This window comes from Rhinolophus ferrumequinum, chromosome 10 (genome assembly GCF_004115265.2).
Source record: "Rhinolophus ferrumequinum isolate MPI-CBG mRhiFer1 chromosome 10, mRhiFer1_v1.p, whole genome shotgun sequence".
NCBI lineage: Eukaryota > Metazoa > Chordata > Mammalia > Chiroptera > Rhinolophidae > Rhinolophus > Rhinolophus ferrumequinum.
The window spans coordinates 35,137,974-35,159,065 of NC_046293.1; the positions used below are offsets into that span (position 1 = coordinate 35,137,974).

General features: G+C 35.5%; 1 protein-coding gene across 3 annotated transcripts in view; it reads right to left on the bottom strand.

Moving 5' to 3' along the window:
- The window catches only part of SOX5 (SRY-box transcription factor 5), a 478,480-nt gene that overhangs the window by 11,532 nt on the left and 445,856 nt on the right, over window positions 1-21,092 (bottom strand). For all 3 annotated transcript variants that reach the window (XM_033118758.1, XM_033118759.1, XM_033118757.1), the window contains one exon: window positions 15,691-15,836. In XM_033118758.1, the coding sequence (XP_032974649.1) occupies window positions 15,691-15,836 (146 nt within the window). The remainder of the gene's footprint in view (window positions 1-15,690; window positions 15,837-21,092) is intronic.

Here is a 21,092-nt window from a genome sequence, read left to right on the forward strand (position 1 = left end):
CTCCTTAAATGCCATCTGCATTCCTCATGCAAGGGTAATGAAGACATTTAAATATTCATTGCTAATTGCTTGTCAAGTCTCTGTACATTCAATGTGAGTGCCTGCTACTTGGACCACAATTTGATTTGGATTGCTAAGCCAAAATATTGAGTTGGCGAATTATTTGAGATACAAATATACCAAAATTAGATCTGTAGACATCAAGTCATTTTAAAGCATGTACTGCATGATGTGAATTCATGGAGAACGTAGCATTACAAACTAAACTATTTTTGAGGAAAACGTAATGTTTCATCTCAACCACAAGACATATTAAACTATGTTTAAATCAAGTAATTGGGTGATTTTAAGAACAGAAAGAGGATACAATGAAAGGTTTACAAACTTTCTCTAGCACTCTCCATCATTGCTTTGAGAATGATGTAGTTCCAAAATAGTTTTAAGAAAAGCATCTTTTGGATTTCATAAAATTTGCTCATGTTGCTTTATCATTATTCACCTCATTGACTGAGGAACACAGCCATGAATTGAAGAAGTGAACCACATACACCGTGGAGCAGTTACTGGCACAATAAAATATTCACAATAAATAAACAATTATTTAAGATAATTGTATTACAGATAAAAGGCCCAACTAATGCTCCCACCAAGAGCCAATAGGGTATTGAAATTTGTAACACAGTACCTGCTTTATCTCGACAAAATCTGACAGTATTACAGTTGTACATACTAGAGAAAAAAATTTTCTGAATGGCCTTGGAATTCCCGTTCTCTATTCATCAAATTCTATACATGATTTAATAGAAAAAATTATTTTTAATTGTCATTCACTATAAAACACAGTAGGGAAACTGGAAATAAAATCATTCTATCAATTTTAATTCAAAAGGATTACTTAGTACAATGTTGAAATAAGTTATATATTTAAAAATGTAGAACCTAACCTAATTTGTTTTGTGTGTGAAATTGGTATTTTCAGGTGCTTTATATGTTCTGGATTTCTTTTGCTGAGAGTCTCTTGCGTACATTCAGCGGAGCTCAGAAGCACCACGGACACTAGTTGACAGATTCTCTTTATAGTAAATGTAGCTGTTAAAGTAGAAAACAGATACATCTAAAAAACCACACTCCATCAATAGGATATGATGGTCCCCGGGTCAATGAAGACTTTACTATACTCTCTTTGGGGAATATACTTGGCATGGATTGCCTCTCAGATTTTGATTAAACTGTGATTAGGACAGTAATACTACATATTTTCTAGTGAGTTTTTTTTTTTTAATTTTGAAGTGAAGTCTTTCAAGAAGAGAAAGCAAAATGAATGCAGTCAGAGTAAGAAAAGAATGAAATGTTAAGTGACTTGTATGGACCTTGTACCATCTTACCAAGAGGCTAAAGTTAGCAAATGATGAGGAGGAAAGTCTCAACAAGTTTTTACAATAACTATCTATCTATAAAGCACATAGTATAATAAAATGATTCAATTAGTTACCCAAAAGTAGAATTTACCATACTTCTCAAGAGGATGTCAGTGGGAGATAGTGGAAGTAACATGATAGGATGCATTTTTTTGTGTGTGACCTGTTGTATAGCCACTTACGCTAATTCTCAGACATGTGAACAGAGCAAATGAGAGGTGATTAGAGGAATCAGAGTGTGCACGGAGTGTTTTTAATTACAATACCTTACAATAACGTGTAAATCAAAATGGTAACATTGCTACATTTTAGAAACCCTCACTGACTATAAATTTAGAAGATCAAAAAGGAATTGAGGTAAGTGGGATATAATAAAACCCAAATGGTTATACGCTAAATATATGGCATATGTAAATATAGTGGTTATATGATAAATAATTATAATTCCATATAAAAATTGATCCTGTAGTAAAAGTTTATATTTATTTCTTATGTATAGAGGTAAATATAAATCTACATGTGGATAGGAGTCTAGATAATATACTGAAACACCAAAAGAAATGTTTGATTTAAGAATAGTTATCAAAGTTTAAATTGAATTTATTTAGGCCCGAAGGAGGAGAAAGAATCAGCCAAATGTTATAAAGCACAAATGCTGGTACATTGGAAAGATTCCTCTCATCTTAGTCCTTCCAATCCCACACATTCTGGACTATCCCCTTCTGGAGTCTACCTGTGCACTATCATATCTAAAACTCAACCATTTGAGATTCTGTTCCATGGGTTAAATATTTCCATTTCCAAAAGCCTCTTTTCAAACGTTACTGGAAATATTACTGGAAAGGGTAATATTTTGATTCTCAATATTCTTATGATCAAATTAATCCTTTCTAAATAGAGGCAGCTGAAACAAAATGAGGGCAGTATATATTAGGTAGGAAGTGGGCATATAGAAGAATGTTGACAATGGTAAACACCAAAGAAGTTGAGTTTGGGGAAACAGAAAAAAATGTTGGTGGGCACGGGTAACGATTTTACCAAACGTATAGTCTTAGTTCTAACTGGCTCCAATAAAAACCACATTAGTCAATAACTTGTACAGAAAAGGAAAGCCCCATGCCCCCATTTTAAGATCAGTGTTTTGGACCACAAATCTAGTATAGCACTTACACTATACTGTCCTCTCAATACCACCCAAATGCTAATCTGAAACTGACAAGATTCACTGGTCTTCTCTCCTCTTCTTTTCTATTAGATATAAAACAAAAAATCAAAGAAAAATAAAAAAATCTAAATACTCGCCAAAATTCTGAACTGCTCTGAGTAATCTCAGAGTAGAGGGCTCAAACAGATTAATTGCTACAAAGTCGTCAAAATGAAACAGTCTTGAGGATTTATAATTAAGGACCAGACAAGATGACCGGTATATTTTCTCTATTGGGTAAATACTAGAAATTGGATAACAACTAGGTTTCCTTTGGAAAGATGATTCTTATCTGGCTAATCGAATCTTATACAACTATGTAGGTTTACTAAGATCAAGGGGAAACATTAGGTAAAGTCTGTTTTTACTTGAAAAATCTTCTGATCCTATATCGTACAAAAATCCAAGTGAATTGCCTCTCATCTACAGAAGAAAAGAAAGTTTTAGACTACAGAGTTTCGTGGGGTTAAATGAATAAGTCTAAAAGTCAACATTCAAAGAATTATTCTTGATGTGTTAATATCCACTTAGGGAATTTGGCAGCTGATCTTGGGTTCTGTGACTTATCCAGCAACTTTCATAATGGAAAACAGTACATGTATTGTTTGCAAATGACACCAGGCTATGGTGGGAATCAACAAGGAGAGCCAAGAAATATCTAAAGAGATGTGGCCAAGGAGTTGATTAGAAGTGATCAGTAAAGAGCTGTACTTTATAAGCCAACAACATTCTGAATGGCAAAAGGCCACAGGGATTAATGGGAAGAGGACATATTGGAAAGTATAGAAAATAACCCATATAGAAAATAATGAGTTTGGGTATCAGCAACGTCACGTCTTAAGCAAACTCTGCCACGTACAGTATTAGCTGCATTACTTTAGACAAATCAATTGACTTCCCTGAATCCCAGAATCCTAATTTATAAAATGGGGTTTAAATATATAATAGATGCTCATTAGTTAAAAAAATTAAGATAGATATATCTATATCTATATCTATATCTATATATCTATATATCCATATATATATATTTAATCAAAGTTTATTGGGGTGACAATTGTTACTAAAGTTACATAGATTTCAGGTATATAAATCTGTAATAAATCATCTATAAATCACATTGTGTGTTCACCACCCAGAGTCAGTTCTCTAAGAAAGATATATTTTTAATACTAGGTAAAAAGTCAATGAGGGAAATTGAAAAGATAAAGATTCTTCCTAACAGTAAAAATTACAGGATTACAGAAACAGATAGTGCAATATGAGTTTTAAGCACCCTGCCATGGTTATGATAGACTATTCTCTATGGCCAAGTAGTGGACTAATGCAATAAAAAGGAGACTGTTGGTAACAACTCTAAAAATTGTTGAGATTTTTTTCTTTCCTCTTGTCTATCTTTTCTGACAATGTATTTAATATTTTTTTTATTTTCCATTTGATGCTCAGGCATGATGGTTTACAGCTCCATAACATAAGTCTACTACAGATTTAAATTAAAAATTTCTTCTATTCCATTACTTCAACTTATACAGAAAACAACTAAAAATTCAGCATGTTTTTAAAGCCTCAAATGTATGCCTTTTGTTAATACTTAATAAAGCAGTCAAGACAAAACAAACTAAAAACCCTACACAAACTGCACTTTGGAAGGTAGATATTTCCTTAGCCTGAATTAACACAGTTCATGAGTATATGGTTCTTCTATTACTCCTTGAAATTGGAACTTGTATAAGTGATGAGCTTTGCTCCCCACCAGACACACATACACAAAGGGAGATATGGGCTGTGGATCAGCTATCATAATGGACATCCCTGAAATAAAGCTCACAAAGCTATAAAAAGCACATGCATGAAATGACAGAATAGAGTGTGACTGTCAAATGTTGACTCAGTAACAGTTAAACCCTTCTGGCTGAACTTTTTTATGGTTTCCTTCTACACTAATGACACAAGAAGAACAAAGAAACGACAAAAAAAGGTTTTTAACCCTCCATTTATGTAAACCTCACAGACCACCAAAGAAGATGAAAAATTTTTATCACATCATAATGATTTATCACTTGGAGATATTTTTCATCAGCTTAAGTGAAATACAAAGAAACAATACATGTGTCCACCTCCTCAACTTCTCTGTTTCACCCGTGCTTATTGAATCACCATTTTCTAAAAAATAACTATCCACCCACATAATCTACCAGCACAAATGGGAGAAAAAGCTTTTTTGTAAATTATATATAAATTTTATACAAATACATACACACACACTCATACATACATACACTTTCCTCCAATATCAACAAAAATGCAAGTTGAAGAAATCTTTCACTAATTTTCCTCTGGTCAAATGGTAATTTATCCATTAGGATATTCCCAGGCACTTTGGTACTCTGAAATCTGGTATCCCTTAGGAATATTTTCCCATTCATTTTCTCCATCAGAGAATTATAGGGATATATGAACTAAGTGGCTGGAAAGGTCCATAAATGTCTTCTGGTCTAGTCACCTACACAATCAGCCTTATCTCTCTAATCCTGATCTTTTACCCCTTGTAAATCCAGAGTTTCTCCTAGTGGAAAAATTAGAACCCATAATATTACTGTACATTGTAATTTCCTTTTATTAAATTTGGTCGCCAGCTTCATGAAATGTTTCTTGAAGTGTAATTCTAGCTACCTTGCTTAGGATCTTAGTCTCATTAGGCAGGCAATCTGATACAAATTAAATGTATTGGCAGATCAAGTTTTCTTAAGAAGTATTATGAAGCTGAAGATAGATGGAATGATTTTGAAGGAAATGCAGTTTCTATGAATTCAAGTCTTAATCCAGATGAATAACTGCCCAAGACAGTAAAATGACTTATGGATAACATTGAATCCCTATTTATGACTTTTAAAGAATTGATTTTAAAATGGTAGAAATGTTATAAAGTTGATGACACATAACTAATTTTGATTTTCATGAATGAAGAGAGAAATATGAGGAACAGTGATAAAGTATGTTCCAGAAAAGACAGAGCTAGCTATTATAAGGATTAGTTAAGAACACTTGGTAGAGGCTGTGGTTACAACAAGAAGCTAATATGGATTCATTAAGAAAAACAATGTTATAATGACCTCAGCTTCTTTTTCAATAATAATTGGAATGTGGAACAGAGTAGCTCATTGGCCATAATGTTTTGGCCTTAACTCAGTTTTGGATTATGTTCCTATCAATACCCCGTTGCCATGATGGAGAAATTGCACAATACCCTCAAAAAGAGAGTTCAATGGGGTGGGCAGAGGAGATCAACAATAGCTGTCTTTAAATATCTTAAGAACCTCCATGTTTAAAAAGAAGACAGACCTGTTATTTGCGAAAGAGACAGAACTTAACCATATGTAGTTAAGAGATAGTGCATTGACCAATGGTTATAAGTTATTTGCTGGAAGATAAACACCACTGAAGGAAGAGTTTTCTAATAGTCAGAACTATCTATCCATTCAATGTAAGAACTTTCAGGATATAAAAACTTTCACCTCCCTGGAGGTTTTCAAGTATTGGCTAGAGATGACTACTTGCCTGGCATATTAGAGATATTGAAGAGGCAATTCAACGTCAGATGACAGGTTGAATTAAAGGTCCTTTTACATTTTCTTTCAGACCTGCAATTTTACGTCCTACTTGACTAGACTCCCTAAAACAAATGGGAGTCATACATTTGACAAATGTATAAAACTATACATGTTTTCTCTATCTGTAAATGACAATTTCCCCAAAAGTTGTTAATTAAGTTCCAAAACTTAAAGACATTCTATTTATAATTGAGAATTCTATAATCATTCTCCTAAATTCAAGGAAGGTATTTAAATTATGAAAAAATATGGTTATTGAAATATATTTTGTGAGGAGAATGTCCAATAATAATCAGATTTACAGATTCAGGTACTTCATGAAAGGCACAGTTATATACCCAAATTCAGCATTATGATTTTGTCTTTAAAACAGAAAACACTGCCATAGAGAAGAAGTCACTGAGGCCTGAGGGTATAATGCACAGAAAAGCCACTGTGGGAATCTGTGGGAAACAAATCATTCACAAAGAAGGCACGCATGAATACTCTCACGGTAAAAGATTGGCTCTTGCACATTTGTTGTGATGGTGTTTATGGTGCGTACATGTGGAAGAAGAAAACCAGGAGAGGAAAAACTAAGACCCGAGTTTTCAAATGTCTGTATATGTGGTCAACATTCAACCAAAGTCTAAAAAAAAATTATTTGCTGGTATTTCAAACCAGGGAAGATATAGATATTGTGCACAACGAGTCAAATCTGAAAGGTTAATATGAGAACAACAGGAGGCCAACAAGAAAACCAATAGAATTCACAACCTACACAGGATATCCAGCAAGTGGGTGGGCTACACAGTTGTAAACACCCAATTAGAATGCTGTCTGATAATAATTGTTCTACAAACAATGGGTAACTCAGTTACTGAGCTACAGAAACATGGAAAATTTTTCTCTTTATTTTTCCTTTTCATGGAATGAAAGCTATAATATTGTCAGTATTCTTATGAATGTATCTTCAGTAGCCAACAGTTTACCTCAGTTAAATAAGTATAACTGGACTACTTTATATTTATTTTTTAAATTTTTAAAATTGTTATTAATTTATTGGGGGGACATTGATTAGTAAAGTTACATAGGTTTCAAGGGCACAATTGTGTAAATACATCATCTATATGTATTTAGATGTATACATGTGTGCTCACCACCCAGAGTCAGTTCTCCTTCCATCACCATGTATTTGTACTTCAAAGTATTGTAGTTTGGTTCAGAAATGCTGGGTCTGACAAACAGAAGCAGGCACATCAGGGTTATAGTTCACCTTTCCATCATTCATGGTAGTTTTAGGGGACGGGAGAGGAAATGTAGATTAGAATAGCTATTTAAATCTCGTTTTAACGAACAGCTAAAACTGCACACGAGCAGCGAAATAAGTAGGACTGAACATGTTCTTTTTGTTTCCTAGCTCATTCTCTAGTGAAAGGCTGCTACATGGTGAAGAGAAGAAGACCCACAAAGGGAGCAGAAACAGGAAAAACAAAGAATTGGAAAAAACATATCCAAATTGTGGAGATGGTGATTGCTTAAGAGAGATTTTTGTGATAAAGCCTCAAAAAAAAAAAAAAAATTACACTAAATAATCCACACAACGAACACTGGAGAAAAAGCTAACAAAACAGGCACTGGGTTGCTTTCTTAAGCTTCTTCAGCACGATCCATTATTAGAGAAGAGTCTGAAATTCTAGCCAGAGCACCTTGGTTTAAAAACTGTTCTACCACTTGCATTCCTGTCATTGTCTCAAATCTCAGGTTTAAAAAATTTTTAAACAAATATAAGAATACGGTCTGCTTATATTACAGTATATCCAAGAATGAAATTTGATGTGAAAGTACTCTGATAAAGGTAAGACAAAATTACATGTCAATAGCTGTTACTATTCCTATGACTCATTCCTGTCTCATTGTAAAACTGGAGGAAAAGTGTAATTGTAAAGATTCAATAAGATCCTTTGCAGTAAATGCTAAATTCAGAGTATTTTTCTCATAATTTTTAATATCCATATTGGTAAAGTGGCAATAAATGACAATAGAGAATGAAATACATCTACTAAATGTAAGAGGGTGATTGAAAAACAAATGTCTCTTTAGTTCAGTGTCTTAATGTTTAAACAGTTGTGAAGACACCTGTTTGATCTTGAGAATGAGGGAGAAAGCCGGGGAGAAGGTAAGGAAGACCACTTTTAAGAGACCAGGTTTTGAAACATAAGACTGCTGATCCACAATAAAAGTGATTTATACTTTGCTTACCGAAAATTTAGAAAAATCAGAAATGTGGGGTCATTTATGTAAATTTACAATCCCTTCACCTTAGCATAACTATTGTTTATTCTTCTCCCAGTCTTTTTTCTGTCTACAGTGGACATGTGCTTTTAAACATTCAGAGCATTCTCTACATGGTGTTTTCAAACCCATTTTTTTCAAGAATACCATTGTAAGCATAGCCTCAGATCTTTAAATGAATAGACAATTTCAATCATCGGAGAGGCCTGCCTATGTGAAAGCCAATTTGGCATGCCCTATGTGTCTCATTTTATTGGACCATCCTGTACTAACCCCTCTACCAGAATGATGTAAAGAACACAAGACTCTCTGTTTGAAACACGCACAGCTTTTCTAGGCTCGAAATTAAACCATAAAAGTTACTGAAAAAAAAAAAAAAACCTTTAAAAAGCTCCTTAAAACTCACACCATAATTGCTCCCCACCAAGCGTGGGCACTTGCTAGCTGCAAGTAGTGGCACTGTGACAAATGTAGCAAAACTGAAAGCGGGCTATACTAAGAGAAAGAAAAGTCTTCCACTGGCCATCTGTGAAAATAAGGCATGTGGCCATTAAATGCAGAGGCTGTAAATATACACAAACTCCATGAAGCAAATGGCAAAAAGGACTAAACTTCAAGCTCCAAACAAATCAAAATGTTTAATGCATAGTTACCACTGCTGGACGAAAACAGCTCTGATCTTTGCAGTCTGCAAACTCGGCATGTATTTCGATTAAATACCCCAAAAAGAAAGGGAAGAAAAGAAAGAATGAAAAGACAGAGAAAAACCATCTGGAACAAAAGACTATAGACAGCCTATACTCAATTTCTAGAAACAAAACAGCACCTTTAACTTGTACCAGCCTGTCGAGAACGTCGATTGGAATTATTGAAAGGCTGACATATAGAGTGATGGATGTGTGATGACATATACCTATTTGCCTTTTGTCATGGTCTTTGAAAACCTGGCTGCACTGTGCTGATAATATTCACTGATGGTTTTCTTCTCCCTTCCTGTCCCATAAGAAGTGTTCCCTAGCTAAGACACTCAGAATTAAGAAGGTTTTATGAATGAAAAACAAAAGAAAAGAAAACCTAGGGATCAAATGCCAACTTGCACATAAAAAGCTGCTCAAGATTTTCTAATAATCAGTTGCCTAGAAAGCAGTTCCCCATCATTTTATATAAATTTTCAGAATAACGAGGCTCCAATAAGAAAGACAAATATTCAATGGAAGATTTTATGTATCTTTTAGTAAAGTCATCGAACAAATAATCATATGTAGAGATTTTAAAATAATATGTACTCACTTTTATAAAAATAAAATATCAATCATTGGTGATATTTTAATTTGTTCCTAGGCAAATTCTAACCAGAGGATTGAATAGTTTAGGGACGTTTTTTAACACACACCACACACACACACACACACACGCACACACACACACACACACACACTCGTAAAAGCTCCTGCTTGGCCACACTGTTGCAATGGTAGCTCATTCCCTCCCTGAGGATTTACCTAACCATGCCTTCTTGAAGTTTCATGAAGTTTTTCTCTAATGATTGAAATATCTAATTCTAATTTGACTTCTCTAATGCATTTTAGCTAAAGCAATATCTACAAAAAGCCATCCATTAATCATTAATTAATTGTAGAATCTTCCACCGAATGCAGAGGCATTGAGTCCCTTTATATTTACTTTTTCAAAGCAAACCTGTGTAATTCACAATTCATCACATGCTTCTGCTTTACTAAAGGAAGGGACATGTGGTAGGATAATGCTGAACTAGATATACTGTGTCAGTTTCTGAAGAGTGAAAACTGCTTGTCCCATCCATCAGATGGCTAGCCAAGCATCAGGAAGAATGATGGATCTAAATTATTACAGGGCTGCCATCCGATACACTTACTGCCATTTGTAACTAATACTGGGACTGACACATTTTTTTTCATTATTAAACATCCACATTAAGTCAACATTGGTCACTGTCATTTCATGTTGGCACTCTGTTAAAGGAAAGAAAAGGGTTGACAATGGCAGAAAAGAGGAGATCGTAATAGAAGAGCTTCCAAGTGCCAGAGTAATTAAATTAATCTTATTTACACATCAGCCTACATATATAATCTGTGGTGAGGATTCTTATGAGTGTGACTGACAACTGAAAAAAGAAACTGATGTCATTACTGGGGTAATTATTATTTACAGTATGCATGCTATTCACCAAATTTTCATCTTTTTCTATAGGAATTTGCAAAGAATTTTCACTGAACCTCAGAGGAAAGTAAGACATTTCCTAACTATTCTTTGCAGTTATAGATGAATTTGTGGCATGTATAGGTGTTTAGATTTTAGGTACACTGTAGGCAATTAATGTTGGGTGAATAAATTCTCTACTTTAAGAAATGTATGCACACATTTGCATGTGAGTGACATCTGTTTTATATAAGAAAAGCCATAGAGAAGTTGGTCTTAACACAGAGAGATGTCTGTGAACACACATTCATTGATTCAACCTGTCACCAAGCAATGTTTTCTTGTGGACATGTTTGTATGGAATTTAATTCTTTATGAACCACACACAAGTTATAAGGAAGGTCCTGAATGTATAATAGTAGACGAGCAAAAGCAGTTAGGTAGATGACAACAAATATAAACCAATTAAAAACAAACCAGGTTCGAGAGCTTTGAGATCATTTTTCTAAGGTAGCTGTGGCTCACAATGGCCTTTTTCGACTCAACAGCCCTTCTGGTGCTTCTTGTCTTCCCTGCCAAAATAATCTTTGATCTTAAGATATCCCTTGATCTCGGGGAGGATAGGAGACGGTCTCCCATTCAGTCTCAGAAAATAATTCATGGTCAATTTAAAGCAGTCTCTCTTCCTTTGGCCAGTAATTGTCTTAAAGAGGTGCATATGACCCAACTCTACCCAAAGGAGATGTCTGTGGAAGTCAGTTTGAAGGGTGCAATGAAACATCCTTAAGTGAATACTGAAAAAAACATCCCTATGTGAATGAAGGAAGAATGAAAAAATCTCTATGTGAATGAAGGCGGAATTTAGCAACGAGAAAACAAATTCCCCTTCCTGAGCCTGCCTGCCTTTATGGGATATTTGTAGGTCAGCAATATTTTGTGACCCAAAGGGGAAACCCAAGAGAATCACAGAGATTTCAACCCTGACAGCATGAAACTGATGAACTAATGTCACCAACCTGCTACTACTAATCCTTAACTTCATTATATGCTAAAACGGAATCCTTGTTGGAGCTACTGTATTTAGATTTCCTGATACATGTAATGAAATACATTTCCAGCAGACACTACAGCATAGGAATCATTTTCCTAGGATAAGAACATTGGGAGTAAGAAAAAAGGGCAGGAAAATTCTAGTCTATTCCTCATTTCCGTTCAGAGCATTAGGCCTCTATTACATTAATATTGCCTGGTGGGATTTCCTATTAGGTATGGATACCTTCAAATAAAAGGTCAGAACCTGAGTATACAGTTGATTGTATGGTCAAAACTACCATGTTGTTGTTAATGAAGCAAAGTGGGTGTTTTTTATGAAACAAATGTGTAAGGGTCTTCTTTCTGATTCTTCCTATTATTCATCCATAACACTAATCTGTAACAGAGCTGTGTGGTAAAAGATAACATTATTTGAATATACAATCAGGCTATAATTAACCAGAGATGACAATTATAAATAATACTTTGTCCCAGAGTTTCCAAGAAACCTGACATACACAGTTCTTGGTTAGGTTGAAACACTTCTAAGAAAAGTTAAGAAATGAAAAAATCTTTTAGAAGTCTTCAATTAAAATGTGTTTCAGTAAAAATGACTTTCAATATGTGTTTTGATACATATTACTGGAAAACATTCGTCCCTTTCTTCACACCTCTAACTGTTTTCACTATCCAATTACAGCTTTTGAGAATTCAGACCATCTAGTTGGGACAAAAAGTTAATGTGTATAAGACGTGTTCTCAAGAAAACAGATCTCCACTACAGGATTCCAATTATCTGGATCTCAGGTTATACTACCACCTTTTAGACCGATGGAAAGAACAAGGCTGAATTTCTTTTCTTTCCCCCTTTCCTTTCTCCTAGCTCCTTTCCATCTTTTCTCTCCTTTAGAACACCTATTCTTTACATTTCGCATACTTTCTGGGTTTAGGAAGTTGCGAGTATTGTTTTAGAGAGAAAAATAACTTTGTTTGGGGATTCAAGTGATATGAGATCAAACTAAGAGGAATTTATCATGTGTTCTGTCTTTCATTAAGAACTATCAAGTAAAATGTCAAATCAACTACTGATATATCTATGCTTTGGCCATGGGTAAAGTTGGGTGATTATAAAAATCTATTAAAGTGGTAGGCATTAGGAAAATAATGACACAGTATGTAGAGTGATGTCACTTCATGTGGAATAACAAGTATCCTCCTTTGCCAACTCAGGTATGTAACCTATCTGATATACTTAAGCAATATGGGGTCTGTATTCAAGTCCTATAGGCAGGCTCACACACATAAATATGCCATGATTATCAGTCAAAATAAAAATTTGATCTAAACTGTAAACATTATAAAGGCAGAGGACATATTTTCTTGTTCCATACAGTACCTTAAGTACACAGCACTGTCCCTAATACATAGGAGGTACTAATGTTGAATAATTGCTAATTAAAAGATACAACTTGGACATTATCTCATTTCCATGAGTTGCACAGACATAGATCAGTCATTGATACTATAGAAATGACACCCAAGCTAGTTCAACAGGAAAAGGCAACCATAGTAATACCTGCTTCTAAGAGAGCTTCAAGAATCTCACTTTATTCTCACGTATCAAGGGTAACATAAGGGATACGGTAATTTGGATCCTTCTGCTGAGAAGGTTTACCTACACATTACAAGAGTTTGCTGTGTTATTGTAATAATGGAACTGTTTATATTTTAAGATTTTCACTTAAATACCCATAAAAACATAAGATATAACTCAACAGCATTCAAAGTACATGGTGATGAGATTCGAGAATGAAAAACCTTCTTGAGAATGCAGACATCTGCATGGGCCAGTAGATTTTGTCAGGTATTACTTCAAAACTAGGCTTTTAAAAATGTTATCCTTCTACAAAATAGAAAGGAAAACTGAAAGCAGTAGCTTTCAACAGAGGCAACTCTTAACTCCTACACCTCAAATAGGAGGTGCTAATCAGAGAAATAAAGTATGATTGTGGAGGTGGCACAGAAGTGGAAATAAGGTCCGCTAACAATGGACAACTACGGAATAAAGTGAATGCAGATGGTTCCACTCCCGTTACTTAATCAAAAGGCTGAGCAGAGTCACTGGAGCCGGCATAAAGTCGTGTGTTAGAACAACAGCTGATCTGTATTAGAGAAGATTAACTCGCAGTGCCAGGGTGGAAGGCCCAGGATTATTTTATGTACTTCCATTGCCTTACAAGCCGTCAGCACAATTATTGCCCTCCGATGTGAATGACTGATCTGTAACCACAGCTAAACAGCATGCTGCTTAGAGGCCTGGGAGCTTCATGAAGATGAATTTCCATACCATCAAAGTGCTTTTAATGGGCTCCCTGATCCAACCACAAGGCCTGTTTTGTAAGTATATAGAACTTAGGATGAAGGCTTCCTGTCCAAAAGGATTTGGTCGGTTGTCACTTGACAATTCCCAGCCAGCCCCGGAAGAGGAGAGGGGGGACATAGGTAGACTTGTCTCTGCTTTGGAAGATATATATACATGTATATGTATAGACATATATGTATATGTATATATATGAAGGGTGCAGATGCTTGCTGAATGCAACCAACTGCTGTATCCACAGCTGAATTCAATGCGCTTAACAAATAATGGCAATTTAGCTATGCTTGCGAGGAATAGCTTGAGTCACTTTGCATTAGCATCTGGCTGAGTGTTAAACTCATTTCTACATGGGGAGCAGAGAAAAGGAATTTCTGTTTAAGCATCCTTTCAAGAATGTTTAAATATTTGAATATAAATTCCTTTATGCTTGCTATCATTCCTTCTTAGAGCTGTCACTTTGCTTTTCCTCTTCCCTTCTGGTGCTTAGCTAGAAAAATTTTGTGCCCTTCTCATGGCACCAATGTTGCTCCTCTTCTGTTGTCAGACTGTGACGGATGAGATTACTGACCCACGTTCTACTCTCCCCTCCAGAAATAGAACAGAATTGAAGTCGTTTCTCCAACATTTGACCCACGTTTGGACCAGAAGAAAAGTACAATTGTGACAGGATCACACATACATTGTACCCTCACTGTGCCTATTACTAGCTTCTTAGAGACTATACATCAAATTCCATACAAAACCCTGGCAACCAGAAAGCTATCCAAATTAGTAAACAGCTCACCCTGTGCAATACTCTTTGACTCTTTGACTCAATAGTTTTCCATGATGATCAACTAAGTAGCTGATCATTTTTTCTCTTATCATATCTATTTACTCATAACTATAGGATTATTTAAAGGGGATTCAATAACACTTCAAAATTTCAATTCAAACATATCAAAAATTACCAAAAGAAGTACATCACTCTGAGCATTCTATAATATTTTTTTCTGAATAAAATAGAACCTAGTTTAGACAAGAGTTTAAAATGATTAAATCTCAAATAAATTCAGAAGTTTCACTGGGCTCAGGTAGAATAACAATGTCCACATTTTAAAAAGCATTTTTTGTTTTATAATAAAGTCAAATTTTCTGATTTTGCAGTCACCTAAAACTTGGCCGTGCTTTGCATTAGAAACATATGACAAGCTTAGGATCCCAGACACTTAGACTATGAGCATGGGTATCAACCAAGCTTATGCTGATTAAAGAAGATTCAGTATTTTCAAATCCAGTTCATCCCTAAATACAAGTTAAGCATCTTTGTAAAGCAAAACTTTCCCTCAGACTCAGACATCTCAAATGCCGTTTCATTTTAACACAAACTGGACAGAAAAGGAGATGTTAATTGTTAATAGGATACCAGAGAATTAAAACCCTATTTTTGGTTGACTTTGATTAGGATGGGCATGGAGATTTCTGTATTGACAGAAAGAAAAAGGGAGGGAGAATCATTATTCTGAGATGATTAGAAAATGAAAAGATCATAAAGAAGAAAAGCATTCAGGCAATTTAAATGTCTTTGTAAAGTCAGTTATTTTATGAACTAACCTTTTCTGTCCGGCAGTTATTGAGACCTAGACTGTTCACAACAGCTACCTTCCCATCAAGCACCTGTTGTTCCCGCCGAAGTTGCTCCTTCATCTGCCGAGCTTCTTGGATTGCCTTGGTGACAGCATCATGGTCATTTAAATAACCTGAAGATATGACAGGACAAAGGGTATGTTTTGTACAAATGCACCGATAGGTTAACCTTTAACCATAAAAATCACTTCTTTTTGGGTAATGGCTAGTGTCTGGCATATAATGATTTCCCAATGGAATTTGTCTAAATGAATCAATGAATGAATAAGTAATTGAGGATGACTAATTCACATAGTCATACATAAACATGGAGCCAAACATCTGTAGTAAAAATATAATATTTAAGTGAAATATAGTTGTTTCCACACATTTGGAAAGAAATTTAAAGTACAATTTTAAAGAAACTTTTTTATCTGAATATTTTGTAGTGCAAAAATAAAACCTACCTTTGTGGTTTTTTTTTTTAATGGAAGGATTATTTGAAGGTTACCATAGGACATGAATATTGATAATTATCACTATAATTATTGACACTCTCATAGCATTAGAATGGCCGATTTAGAGTTTATGTATAGCACTATTAAGTTTGTTATTTACAGAAAGAATAAATCATTATTCACTGACTGAAAGAAGCACATTTCCCCCCCGAATCCATTTGTGGTGAAATAAACCACAGGTGGCAGTGGTTGGCTATGGACAAAAACTTGCAATAGTAAAGAGGCTAAATTTCAAGCACAGAATGTAACCAAGCACCTGTAATTGTTTGATAAAAAAATCGTGGTTACTGGTAACTATAGTCACACTTAATTCACACTCTTAATAAGATGGTCAAATGACCAGCCTAGTCTGCAGCACCACAATCCAGTTAGTTAAAAAAAAAAAAAAAAAAAAAAAAAAAAAAATTGCCACAATATTTTTTTTTAAAGAATAACAGGTATAAGGAGCAAAACTAATTTTAACTTAATTTTAATTTTAACACTGGTCATTTATTTTTTTGATACACGTTATTATGATAATCTGCATTATCTTAGGGTAGAATACCAAAGAGAAGAGATTGTTTTTGCAAATATTGGAAGGAAAGCTAATATCTCATCTTTCGCTCTCCCTATCTTTTAACTAGGGCATAAAATGGTATAAACTGAATGTATAATATGAAATTGCCCAGAAAAGGGACTTGTTTGTGACATGAGGCTAAATCTAACCAGATCCATTGGTGAATTGTGACAGATGGAGGGACTGTGAGACAGAAGGCAGGCACTAATCACACATAAAATGACCGGCTTGCCTCAACATGTTCCATGGATTCCAGCAAACTTTACACCCTAATCCATTTTTAGAACAAAAAACATCTGGGCCATAAATCCTCTAATCTGCCAAAACACGCTATTAAATCCCATGATTTGTTGAAAAACACTAAGATTAAAGAAAGGAAATATAAAATGGCTAACTGCCGTGTTAGGAAAGTGTTATTAATACTCTTTCTTTGTCTCAATTATGAATGTTCTGGTACTAAAGAGCCTTGTCTAATCATGTCAGATTACACATCCTCGTTGTATTGCTAGACTCTTCTATCTGATCTGCTCATTGCCAAAAAACATAGAATACTTGCCTGCTTCTTAAACATTTCTATTGAAGAAGTGATGGGGGATTAGTGCAGTGCTTCAGTGCTGGCAGGTTTCTAAATGATCCGTGCCTCTCCCCACACCCCCTTACTGTGCACAGACTAGACCTCGTCCTCTGATCTCCTTCAGGCAGAAAGACCAGTTCCAGTGCAGGCAACAGAGAGGGGAGCCTTCAGAGCCACTGTGCAATTTTGCTTTTTAGAGTTAAATTCTTTGGAACTTACTCAAAGAACAAAACGTCCACGCTCATTTTAAATAAACTACAAATCAGAAAAGACTCTTTAGACCTAGGTCAGACCTCTAGGGTTAATATTTACTATAAAAGATGGATGGTTTTAACCTTGTAGTATCCTCAACATCCTGACTCGAACAAGTTGCATAATATATTATTGTTGAACTATTCTGTTCACAAACACCACGACTCTAGAAAGAAATATAGCTCTTATCTGACAGTGATGGTCTCGGTATATGTTCATTTAGTAAGATCCGAAGAGGATCAGCCTGATTTTCTTATCCTCCAACCCCTGTTTATGTACATCCTGGCATCATGCATTTTTTTGTCGTAGCTTCTCCAAAGCACAAATAGATGTGAAATGGTTTGGCACATGGTCTTAAACAAAAATATAAATTCTTTATGCTTTTTAGTTGCTGCCAAGATAACCTTATGTAGGAAAAAATGATTAATAGAGATGCAAAAAGGCTGCAAGTTATTATGGGGATAAATGATGGACAGACATATGTTCTGTAATGGCTATTTCTAATCTGAGGTGTGCGTTCAGGTGCAAGTGGAAATAGGTGTTCACTTTAAACAAACATTCTTGCTTTTAGAGACTCTTGAGTTTTAGTTAAAATAGCATATGAAATATACTATTATAAAGATACATTTGTATCTGGTCTGTTAAATCATAAAAGCTAGTTATATATTAAAGAGTTAACTCTCAATCGGATTATTTGCTGGTTCTTTACATTTTGTTCTGATCACGGTCACCAAATTTCCAAATCTTGCTGATTCCCTCTCTCTTGGCAAATGGTCTCACCTTGATTTTGGAATGATTAGTAAGGCTGAACTTTTTCCTTCCAGCCCCCACGTTCCTGTACCGTGCTACCCTCAGATCTATCTCCATTTACGCCCATTGCCTCTTTCTGCTTCCTTGAAAATGGTACCTCTAATTTCATTCAAGGCAAATCCTTTAAGCTCGTGTTCTAGATTCCTATACCTCACCATCGGTTATTCTCTCACACATTATATCATCTATCTGATAGTTTCTACCATCTCCACCACCTCAACTTGTAAGTACTTAAGTTTCTCCTCCTAGAAAAAGCAAAATCACCTCTCTCTCTCTCTCAACTTTGTGTTGCCCTCTTTCCAATCCTGCCTCTCCATTTACCTTCTAAACCAAGCTTCTCAATGATTCATATCATACTCTCCAATTCCTTCTTTACTCTCCCATTGCTGCTACAATCTTCTTTCTGCTTCCCTATCTCTTTTAATTGCCAGATCCAAGGGACATTTCCCATTCCTTGCAAAATGAAAGCACCGATGATCCCTTCATTATTGAAATTCCTTCATCCCTTGTTTCTCATAATAGCATGGGGTCCCCTCTCCTCTCTGACTCCTCCATCTTCATATCCTTTCCCGGGGTTCTTTCTTCACCTACTCTTTAGATTTTGGTCCAAAGTTGCAGTCTTCAGGAGAAGTATGTGTTTTAGAGTTGGACAAGTCTGAACTAAAATCCTAGCTTTTCCACTTCTAGCTATGTAAATTTGCACAAGTTGTTTTACTTCTCTATATCTTAATGGTATCATTGGTTAAATACAGATAACACTCAGTAGGTAACATAAATATTGTGAAGATTAAGTGAGTTAATATAGTTTTTTAGAATAACAATTGGCCCCTGACAGTTATTTTACTGTCAGTTTACTTGCAAAATAGCATAGTGAAATAGATAAAATTTGGGCATTGGGTTCAGATGGATCTGGGTTTCTACTTCTTGCAAAGTACAATATTTGACAAATTATAATTCTTTTTCTCACCGAATTTCCATTTCTTTCAACTATAAAATAAATGGAAGGTCAATGGAAGAATTAAATAAAATAACATACATGAAGGTGTAGATAACACTTGGTACCGGAGGAGACAGTAAAAAAAAAAAAAAAAGTTAATCCCTTTCTTCTTTCATTTGTCCTCTATGCTCACTCTCAGCAGTCTTGTTGCATGGCTTTAACCGTTATGATAAAGTCTGTGAGGGGATATCATTTCTTGCTGGTAAAGAGGTTCAATTACATAGAAATCACCCCACGAGAGTCCACAAAGGCCCAAAATGATCCCTTGATACATTTTATTCTTTCTTCATTATATTTTGAGGCAGCATTTGTATCTGAAGGCAGGATCAGAAGGCAGCGCGTGTTTAGGAGAGGTTTGGTGAGCCTCAATCTTAGGAGGTAAATGAGAGGGCAAAGGCCAATATGGCTCCAGTCAGCAGCTCAGATGAGATTTGGGAAATTCAGATTAGGAATCATTAAGATGACAAATTTGCGAGATCTGCAATCTTGTTAAATTGAGCACAAATTGATTTTTCATGTCTCAGTGTTTCTTCTTAACCATTACCAACAAATTTCTCAAAATTAAAAAAGACTCCTTTTACATATTTTCAGGGACAGAACAAATGGGCAAACTGGAAAGTCTATTCTTAGAGGGGATAGACAAAAAGAGTGAATAATGGCTGCTCCACAATGAAAGAAGCTGTTGAAAGGTAGAAGGAAAAACAGGAAACTACTTATATGGGTTAAATTGTGTCTCTCAAAAAGATATGTCCATGTCCTATTGAACCCCTATTACCTGTGAATGTGACCTTATTTGGAAGTAGAGTCTTTGCAGACGTTATTAAATTAATGACCTTGAAATGAGATCATCCTAGGTTTAGGGTGGGACTTAAATCCAATGACTGGTATCCTTATAAGAGAAAGGAGGGAGAGATTTGGTGTATAGACCCCAGGAAGAACGTCATGTGACTACGGAGACAGAGATTAGGCTTATGCATCTATGAACCAAAGAACACCAAGGATTGCCAGCAGCCACCAGAAGCCAGGCTAGGCAAGAGACAAGGAACAGCTTCTCCCTCGGGGACTCCAGAAGGAACTCACCCTTGCTGACACCTTGACTTCGGATTTCTAGCTTCGAAATGGTGATAGAATATGTTTGTTTTAAGCCACCCAGGTTATGATCATTTGTTGCGGTGGCCTTAGAATCCAATATTCCACAATTGGTCTTAGATGTGCTCCGCAGAATCAAGGGGCGAGCCTTAGTACTGTGAAACATCTGTTGTCTGCTTCAAATCCTTTCTGATTCCCCGATACATACACCTGTCTCCTAAGCTTCTCTACTTGGATGTCCCATGAGTACCTGAAATGCAGCATGTCTAGAATTCATTATTTTCCCACTGTCCAGATTTGTTCTTTCTGTATTCATATCCCTTTCTAGTTGTAAGTCCAGTCACTTGGGAGTCATCTAAGATATCTCCTTTAACCCAGACATACAAAAGGCCACCAAGTCCTGTCAGCTTTGCCTCCCCCTCAGCTCTCAAATATGCGTCTTCTCCATCCCTATGGTCCCTCCTTTTGCCAAAGCCACCGCATATTTCATTCGAGTTAAAGACTTAACCTCCTAATTGGTTTCCCTATCTTCAGGAAGACTCTACTCTGCTTCCAGATAAAGCAGTCCAAAATATTCCACAATAAGGATTTTGG